This window comes from Diospyros lotus, chromosome 7, assembly GCF_014633365.1.
Source record: "Diospyros lotus cultivar Yz01 chromosome 7, ASM1463336v1, whole genome shotgun sequence".
Lineage (NCBI taxonomy): Eukaryota > Viridiplantae > Streptophyta > Magnoliopsida > Ericales > Ebenaceae > Diospyros > Diospyros lotus.
The window spans coordinates 29,835,918-29,846,056 of NC_068344.1; the positions used below are offsets into that span (position 1 = coordinate 29,835,918).

Genomic DNA, 10,139 nt, shown 5'->3' on the forward strand with positions numbered 1-10,139 from the left:
GGCGTGAGTATCTCGATTTTCCGGGAAAATTGGTAGGTAGTCAGTTGGAAAGTTTTGATTATTGTCGACAAATTTTGAGTTTTTAGGGTAATTAGGAACTGGGTATTGGAGATTCTGAATCTTGAAGCTGTGGTGTTCGATAAATTGATTGGAAGTTGGCGACTTTGTGAGCAGAAAGCGGATGCCTTTGTCGTCTGGTTTGTTGGGTTTCTTGAAGTCACCGAGATTTAACCAATATTATTGTATAGAAGTCACGTCCAAATTGATTAATCTATCGCCAATTTGAGAGGGATTTATGGTTTTCAAAGGGTTCTCTCTTTCTCTCTGATTATTTTCTTGGAGTCATATCGGATGAAGTCAGGGAGATTCTGACAGTTGCAACAAATTCATTTTGGATGTATGCACAACTAAAGTTTTGTTGTGGGTTGTTACTGGTTTGGTAGAAAATCAGGAGTTTCTGATAAGTGAGAAGAGGCATCTCTTTCTCTCTTTCTTTCATTTTATTTTCTGTTATTCTTCGAAAGGTCTAAGAATCAATTAGCAAAAATTGTTTGAATATATGCCAAAAAATGTATATGTGGGTCATAGGATTGCTTCCTCTATGAAACTCAAGAATCTGGGTGGAGCTAGCGAAGGACCTGATATTTTGCTGCTTCCTTTCTTGAATCTGTGGATTGTAACATATTTGAATGCCATGAAATTTCTTAGTCTGGTAGGCAATTCCTTTGGCTGCTCGGCGTCCGGTGAACGCCTGGTTTCGGCAGCCCGGGACGGGGATCTTCAAGAAGCCAAAGCTTTATTGGAGTACAACCCCCGCCTTGCAAGGTATTCAACTTTCGGAGTTCGTAATTCACCCCTCCATTACTCTGCAGCTCAAGGCCACCATGAGGTACCTCAAAATTGATTCAAGCTTGTAAATACTTTTTTAGAAATATAATTCATTTCTATCTCATTGAATTCTTACTTTTGTTGGCGCTTTGTTGATGGTAATGGTGGCATGTTTCTTTTCTTTAGATTGTCTCTCTGTTGCTTGAGTCAGGAGTCGATATTAATCTCAGGAATTATCGTGGGCAGGTATTGGTTAATTTTGATGTCTCGGGAAGATTGTGGTTCTTTCTTATTGATTTGAATACCCTGATAAATTGGTCATTTTCCCCCCTGAAACTAGCTCTGATTTGGGATTGAAACTAAGCAATTAATTAATTCCTATGGACAGACTGCTTTGATGCAAGCGTGTCAATATGGTCACTGGGAGGTTGTTCAGACTCTGGTTCTCTTCAAAGCCAATGTATGAAGCATTCTGAGTCAGTTTTTTGTTGCGTGATTTACAATTGATGAATCTAAATTCCTTTATTATAGTATTATCACAATATTGTATATTAGATCCACAGAGCGGATTATCTGAATGGTGGAACTGCACTTCACTTGGCTGCTTTGAATGGACATTCTCGATGCATTCGGCTTCTCCTTGCAGATTATATTCCTAGCATTCCCAATATTTGGAATATCTTAAGGAAATCCTCGAAAAATGAAGGTTCCATCTCAGGATTCAATAAAGGGTAACTTCATACCAAGCCTGCTTGTATATTTATATTTCTATTTTTGGTTCATTCTTCTTACATTCTGTTTGCAACAGCGCACTCCATCAGATGATTAATAGACCTTCTGATGGAGGGATTACCGCCCTTCACATGGCTGCACTGAATGGGCATGTTGAAACTGTTCAATTACTCCTCGACTTGGGAGCTTCTGTTTCTGAGATCACAGTCGAAGATGGAACTACAATTGATTTAATAGGTCAATCCTGCTTCTAATTCCTTTCTGTTTAATAAATTCACTTAGCTTATTAACACATTGCTAGTGTTTTTATATATAAGAAAAGAACTTCCTTTCTCATTTATTTCTCATGTCACTAGAAATAGAGACTTGGGACTCAGATAATACAGATATTTTTTTGTATTTCTGGATACACATTCTTTCATGCTATCATTGTTTGAACATGTTCCTGAGCGTACATGGTTATATATACACTATATGCGCATGCAACTTCAACTATTGTACAAATGCTAGTACCTTTTTTTCCTTGATAAGTAAATTGACTGGGGAAAGAGAATTCTATTACCTATTTTTGTTTCATTGCCCATATATGCATGCATGTGCGATGATAGTAGATTGCTTCCAGAAGGATCCCAAATGTCCATCTTCAGTATTTTGATTGTCATGTAATTAGGTAGCTTCAAAGAAATTTTGGTGTAGAAAAATGAGTTGGCACTTTTATTTTATGTTGATAGTACTGAGACTTAACCTAGATGAGTGTAACTGAATGTTGTATGGCACAAAATGTTGGGCAATGCAACACCAATGTGTGCAAAATATAATCGTAACTGAGATGAGGATCCTAAGATGGATGTGTGGCTATACAAGAAAAGATAAAATTATAATTGAGGTCATTTGTAATAAGATTTGAGTGGCTCCTATAAAGATAAAGATGGTTTGAAAATGAGAGACATGATTAAGATGGTTTGAAAATGTAAGCAAAGGACCAACAGAGGTCTTGTGAAGAGAGTGGAAGAAATAGAACAAGTATTTAGCAAAAGAGGTGGGGAAAGATTAAGAAAAACTTTGTGGAAGGCACTTAAGGTTGATATCAATTACGTGGGCCTTACAAAGGATGATGCCATAAGAAATGAGTGGGAAACTAGAATTCATGTAGCTGACTTCATAGTGGAATAAAGGTTTGGTATGCTGTTGTTTCTCATATTGAGACTAATTTTAGATTATGACACATTGAGCTAGCGATTTCAGAATTCTGGTATATGAGCTTCCAATATATTCTACTCAAACATTTGTTGTGTGTATAACTTCCAACCAATTCACGCCTTTAATTTTGGGATTCTGGAAGTTCTGATTCTCAAGTTACAGGAATGACACACTGTGATGGAATGCATTTTTTTTTTTTTCTAATTAGTTCAATGTCATGTTTAAAGAAAAGAGATCAAAAAGCTTTCTGTAGGCCAATTTGTTCTTTAGGCCATACAGAATCATGAGCATGGCATCATTTTCAAAGAATGTAATTCAGGTTGCTCTTGGGCTATGTGTGCACATAATGCAATCTATGAGAAGTTAAAGAAGAATCAAGTGTTGAAGTAGAGGGTGGTTCTGAAATTGATTGGGTTTCTGAGGCCCAAGCCCTCTTAGGGCATGTTAAGAGTTAATATTTCATGGTGTCTCTGTTGGTACAATGCAAATACATTCTTCTCTGTGTTTCTTTAATGTTAGAGAAAATTAATTGTTTCTCATAAAAAAACAATTGTTTTACTAATTTCATGTTTAAACTATTTCAGAATTACACTCCCCCCCCCCCCACACACACACACAAAAAAAAAAAAGCTATGCTATATGCAAGCTATCATGGCCAATCATTTGATCTTTATACACAATTTTTTGCTAGTTTAATTGTGTGTGTCAAACTTCAATTTTAGAGTAATAGTTTTGAAGTATATTAAGAGTTGGTAATCCTTATGATTCATGCCCATGTAACACTCTGTGTACTAGGTATCTATTGAGACAAAATCTTAGATCCATTAACACTATGTTTGGTGCAAGGATTTTTTGATAGAAATAAGGAAATGAACGTGATTAACTTATGTACATGCATTTTTACATGTCAATAAACACATCCATTTTCCTTTTCTTTTCCTTCCATGAATTCAAGATCCAAATGTAGCATAAGAGAAGGTAATTCTGACCCTTTGTTTGATGCATATTGCATACAGAATCTTCACGTGATGTATAGCTTCTTTTTGTACTTCTACTTTCTTGAATTTTACACTGTATAACTCTTAAAACCTCTGAACTAGATCTTGCTAGTCTCTGTTGTAACTTTAGGATCTAATTCAAGAAGCCAAACCTCTCTTTTCTTTGAACAATGAACTTAGCCCCATAAAGATCTCAGACAATGTTCAGCATTACAGAAGGATGTTTTCTCTTAGTATCTTATATACATTTTTTTTTGCTTGATATCTTAAATGCAGTATTGTCTGTGTCACAATGCTTTGATATTATATCTTTTATATTTTCTTAGCTATTCAGAGGAGCTTTGGCCTAGCAACTTCAGAGAAAATACTTTTGAAAACTTCTACTAGAAAGTGGAGAGAGAAGGGGGAGGAGGCATCACGAATCTAATAGTTTGAGCACTGAGGATGGGTTCCATATTTTAGCTTTGTGCCCCTTATTAGATCCTGCAAGCCTTTGTTTTGCATCTTCTCAAACCCCTAATGGATCAACTTCATTTGCAATTGAAATTTACAGTAGGCCAATGGCTTTTGTAATGAAGAAAACACTCTTAGGCACATCATCATCAACTACACCTTATCCTACCCAAGTTAGGGTCAATGACATGTCATTTATAATGTCAATTAACTTCTAAAGTCATATTGACATTATAAACTTCAAAGTTTGACCCCCACTAAAAGAATGAAAAATTTTAATGGTTCCCACTCACTAGAAATTATACAAAGAAATTAAAAACACAATTTTATACAAAAATATAGTATAATGTAAAAACTTTCATGCAAAAATATAACTTAATATAAAAGGTATTATACAAATAAATAATCCAACTATTCAATTACACAAGTCCTATATATTTTATATAAACATGAGGTGTCCTCAACCCAAACCCCTTCCTCGAACCGAATTTTTTTTTCTCCTCACATTCAATCTTCCTCTTTTGCCATATTCTCCTCAAAAATCAATCCTTATTCCTCAAAATTTTTCCATAACTCCAAACACTTTCACCTCCATCCACATGAAACTAGAGTTGTCAATAGATCACTTGACTTAATGATCCAACTTGAACTTGACACGAAATTAGTGGGTTTGGGTCGACCCTTAATAGGTTTGGGTCATTATTGGGTTGACCCTAATAAAAACTTATTGGGTTCGATTTGATAGCAGGTCAACTTGAAAAAACCCAGACCCGACCCGATAACAAGGCAGGATTTTGATTATTTTCCAAGTTGTATCATGGATGATGGATGTACTGTTATTGGTTTATGTCTTGACTGTTTTAGATTGTTTAGAAGAATAGAATGAAACTAATCACTTAATTAATAATTTGTGGGTTACTTTCTTTTATTTTTAGTTTTAATATTTTGATTAGTATTTAAATTTAAATTTAAATAGGTACTTAAATAGGTTAATGGGTCAACATAATCTGTACATATCGACCTTAACAGGTGTTTAATAGGTTAACTTGTTTATCTATTTAATTAGTATGTCCAGGTTAGGGTTGAGGGTTCTTGACTCAATAAACTAACAAGTTAGGTTAGGGTTGAGTTTTAATAGATTGAGACCCGATAGTGACCCAACCTGTTTACCTGTTTTGACACTCGTACATGAAACTTCATCTCCATTGCACACAAATCACACAAAACCATCAATTTATTCAGAAAGTGAACTTTGAACATTTGGGATTTTTTGGTTCTATCATATATTTGTTTTGGTTCTTTAGTTAAATTTCTTTACTTTTGTTAGATAATGGACAAATTTGTTATAAAAAATCAAAGATTAGAGGAACCATCACTTATTCATGACAAAGCTCAGGAACCTTCAAACAAAACCTCATGTTGAAATTCACCCTACTGGCCTAAAATTCCAGCTCCATGACTGGTTTTACAGTTGTTATCATTTTGTTTTGTTATCTTACAATACCTTTTTTGGCCTAAATGAAGATATGGCAGAAGACAGAAATACATGGAAGTCTAGAATTCATGTAGCCGACCCCACATAGTGGGATAAAGCCTGGATATGTTGTTGTTGTATCTTACAATACCTTTTGTCACTGCAGGTGCAGGGAGCACCCCTCTTCATTATGCCGCATGTGGTGGGAATGCACAATGCTGCCAGGTAGCATTCATCATTGACTTGACTGGATTTATGGTATTTGGATATATGCTGAAGTGTATCTTTATGTACAGATCTTGCTTGCCAGAGGTGCCAGTCTGAGCGCTGAAAATGCAAATGGGTATGCATCTCATGCACTTAGAACATATGTATTTTGATGACTTAAAATGTTCCTTGGCATATTTCCTCTTTTTTTTTTTTTTTTGCAGTAGCTTTATTGATTTGTTTGTTGAACTTATCCCTAGAGTAATAGCAGGATTTCTGCTTGAAGAATGACAAACATAACCCTTTCCCTTAGTAGAACATAAAGTAGAAAAAAGTGAAAGACTCTGTCTCTGTGCGTGGGTTTGCTTGGAACAATTCTTTGTGTTAATTGTGCAGAAAATAATTGAATCCAGTAATGACCATGATGAGCTTTTACATTGGAAAATTTTGAGAATTCACATCTAAAATCACTCCTAGTATTGACTTACTTTTGCAAAACTTGAATTTGACTGTAAGGCTAGAGAGTACACACCCACCTGGTGAAAGCAAACTTATGAACAAACCTGAGAAGGGAGGCAGAGGTGGGATTAGTAGTTGAATGGGAGGAATGTGAAGTTCATGTGGGTATTTTTTTTTTTTTTTGTAATTCAAGTTTAGGCAAACGAACCTCCTATTGGAGTGGAGAAATTTAATATTAGTGAGTTGATAATTTTGATAGCTAGAATTCTTATCCTTTAATTGTAAGCTTGATTTTGATTTTGTTTTTGAAATTATTTATCTTGTAAACTTAAGAAATTGTGATTAAGATCTCAGAGATGTACACTACTTTTTTATCCTACTTGTATCCAGAATTTGAGGTCCAGTTCTGCAGTGCACACTAGATCTCAGAAAATGACTAGTTAACCAATTTTGTGGAAATAATTTTAGAATCTAGATAATAGCATGGTATGTACATGATTTGATCGTGAATGACATATTGCTTGTGTGTGTAGATCTTACATGAAGCATTATATCTAGTTGTAAGCATCCTAACCATTAATGTTACTGCTTTTTGTCCAAACTTTTACAGAAGCAATAGCTGCTTTAATGCTGATGAATTGCTAGGAATTAGTATCTAAATCTTATAATTGATGGCTGAGATATGAGATTCTGATGTGAATGGGTGACTGAAAGTTCTTCTTACGTTATCATGCATGGGCAAGTTATTTGCTTGGACATTTGTGTGTCTGTTTTATAACTTCCAGCATAAATATATATGCCTTGGCATGGCCAGCGTCCTAATGCTATAATATTATTTCTCAAATATGTTGATGTCTTACTATGAGATTAGCAGGACAAGAATAATATCTCCTCATGTGAATACAACCAGACAATTCTGTATTAAAGGTTTGCAGAATGTTGTCTTTGAGTTAAGCTGTATAATATGCTGCTATTACTGGTTGTTTAATTGGAAGAACATTAAGCACCATGTGCTGTGTTAATTCCTCTTTGTTGGTTTACATCATTTTACTTATCCAGTGTTTATTTTGTATTCTTGAAGATGGAAACCATTGATGGTCGCACAATCATGGCATAGAGATTGGCTTGAGGAAATTCTTGGCAGCATGCCAAAAGACAAGCCTCAACTTCTTCCTTCTCCATATTTATGTCTTCCCCTTATGAGCATTGTCAAAATTGCTAGGTGAGTGTGGTTTAACACCATTCTCTTCTCAGAAAAACTTAAAACTCTTTTCTACATTACACTGTATATACTTCATCTCCAACTATTCAAAACATGGGCTTCTCATTTCTAGTTTTCTACCAATTGGGTTTGTTTTATACATTCCTGTGTGTACTCTGTCTAACAAGACTTCATTTCCCTCGTGTTTTGACATCTTTATCTTCTGCTAGCAGATTGAACCTACATACAGAATTCCCAAATATTGCCTGATTTCATCTATAAGTTAGTGACATCATGCCAATTTTGAAGTTTTTGAGTTATTTTCTGTTTCCAAGCTGAAGTTGTTGGTTTACTTTCATTTGTTGTCTGGTATGAAGTTGATGCATGCTTGCAAAACAGATGCAAGGCACCCAGACAAACTGTCATTAAATTGTTAATACTTAAAACCATTTACATGACAATTAACTCCTCCTGCCATTTGCAGAGAGTGTGGATGGAGGAACAGGGATAATGACCCTGTTGACCCTTGTGTTGTATGTTTGGAAAGAAAGTGCACTGTGGCTGCAGAAGGTATGCCCCTTATAAACTTGCAACGCAGCAACATTATGAATTTATGATCACAATCATTGTTTCTTTTAGTGCGACAAAAAAAGGACTGGCAATTTGTTTATATCCCTCCTATCTAGAGGAAACATAAAGCTGTTGAATGCCATCAAAATGTTAGCATGTGAGAATTCTTCTTGTTTCGAGTAGCTGTAATTGCCTCATCATTAACCTAATTTGAATTGCTTTGGAAACATCCTACTTTGAATAATATCCTTTTCCGCGAGAGACAATCCATGTGTAGATCAAATCTTATGTTATTCATGGTATTTTTTAAAAGAATGTCGCTAAATAGTTCAAATTTTAACTAAAGAACATTTAAATTTCTGAGTTGTTCCGTTCATAAGTCTTGTTGAATTAATTATTGCAACCTTGTGGTATTAAACAATGTCATTCCAGCCTCTTGTGTATGTGAGGGAGAGGGGCGTGAGACCCAGCCCGCTAGCCCATGTCAGGCAACATAAAAGTTTCGTAAATAATGTGTACTTGTGAATTCTAAAGAAAAGAGAAGTACCATTCTTTTCCTATTGCTTTGACTTCCTTTTTATCCTCTGTATCTTTCAAGAATTTGTTTCGTTCTGGCACTACCTGTTCGTGTTAGTCGTGTATGGATGGCACCAAATAAAGCATCAATTCAAAACTTGCTTCCATTTCTTCTTGGAGATCATTAAAATCCCACAATTATTATCCAGCTAAATATGAAACTGTGTTTCAGGTTGTGATCATGAGTTCTGCATACAGTGTGCTCTTTACCTCTGTTCCACAAACAGCACCTCAACCAGGGCTCCCGGCCCAGCCGGCTCGATCGCATGCCCTCTCTGCCGCCACGGAATAGTATCCTTCGCCAAGCTTGCCAGCACGACGCCATTAGCGAAGGAGATGTCAAGAACAAGTCTGCCATTGACACTTTGTTCATGCTCCGCCGACGAGCGGGAAAGCAACTCACTGGAAACCCCATTTTGCAAGCCGGACTTCCATTGCACTCGAATTTCACCACTGGGATCTTTCCGCTCCTTGAGCTTCCAGCGATTTCCCGTGGTAAAACTCAACCCTAGCCTTTGCATGGGAGCTCCAGAGGTTACCCCTTCTTTGGTTCATAGAACTAGCATTGACCGCGACAGGGAGCTTCGAAGCCCCGTTGCTAGGTGTTCAGGATTGAACTTCAGACGTTCAACCTCTCATGCTGAAGGCAGAAGGTCATGGCTTTGCTCTCTCAACAATGTGTAGGAACTGGCAACAGATCCTGATAAAAACATACATACAAATGTGTATTTCATGAAAAATCCTTTCATCTTTTCTTGTACCTGTCCATAAATTCATGTTCGTGACATTTGTCTTCTTCGTGAAAGTTGACGGCTCTGTAAATGCCAAAATCATGGTCACTGAATCCTCTGGATTCATTTGATATTTTCTTTGCTTCTGCCTCCTCGAGCTTGCAAATACACCTGTACTTCACCAAGTTGTATGCATATTGCCCTTTATCTCAACTTCATTTTTGTCTTCTGCAATACCTTGTGTGCGTATATTATTATGACATTGGAATTCTCAATTTTATTAGTCTGAAACAATTTCCTACATTCTGGCGGCTTCTGTTTTAAGTTTTCTTGCATCCTGTGCTGTCGTTATATTTTATTTTTTTGCTGCTTCTGGAACAAAAAACAACAAAAAAAATTGATAACTTGGTTTTTTCATACGACTTTTTGATGTTTCCTAAAATCGGGATGCCTAGAGACTCTTCAGATCAGAGCACTTTCTAAAATTCGTTTATCACATGCAAATGCGTTTTATCCAAAAAAGAGAGACTTCCATCTTTGCACACAAGATCGAACAGTTGACTGTTGAACACTGCTCGAAGATGAACAAAAATATCAACATCGAAACACAAAGAACCAGAACCAGAACCAGAAGCAGTGGAGGAAAGTGCATATATGTAAAGCTATCACACTCACAATACAACATTTTTACGTCGAAACAAGGATCTCTT

At 36.1% G+C, this 10,139-nt stretch overlaps 1 protein-coding gene across 1 annotated transcript; it reads left to right on the plus strand.

Moving 5' to 3' along the window:
• Positions 1 to 230: 230 nt before the first annotated feature.
• LOC127806071 (probable E3 ubiquitin-protein ligase XBOS32) lies at positions 231 to 9,730 on the plus strand. Its single transcript, XM_052343065.1, has 10 exons — positions 231 to 889; positions 1,015 to 1,074; positions 1,217 to 1,288; positions 1,384 to 1,559; positions 1,637 to 1,797; positions 5,852 to 5,910; positions 5,982 to 6,028; positions 7,433 to 7,573; positions 8,037 to 8,122; positions 8,871 to 9,730. The coding sequence occupies exons 1-10, from the start codon at positions 560 to 562 to the stop codon at positions 9,380 to 9,382; spliced, it is 1,644 nt and encodes a 547-aa protein (XP_052199025.1). The 5' UTR covers positions 231 to 559; the 3' UTR covers positions 9,383 to 9,730.
• Positions 9,731 to 10,139: the final 409 nt, after the last annotated feature.

Bases quoted from the DNA above. Each gene is read 5' to 3' on its own strand.
- LOC127806071 (XM_052343065.1), top strand. From the start codon at position 560: ATGCCAAAAAATGTATATGTGGGTCATAGGATTGCTTCCTCTATGAAA. The intron at 890-1,014 runs GTACCTCAAAAT...TCTTTTCTTTAG, and splicing joins CAGCTCAAGGCCACCATGAG to ATTGTCTCTCTGTTGCTTGA. The intron at 1,560-1,636 runs GTAACTTCATAC...TGTTTGCAACAG, and splicing joins ATCTCAGGATTCAATAAAGG to CGCACTCCATCAGATGATTA.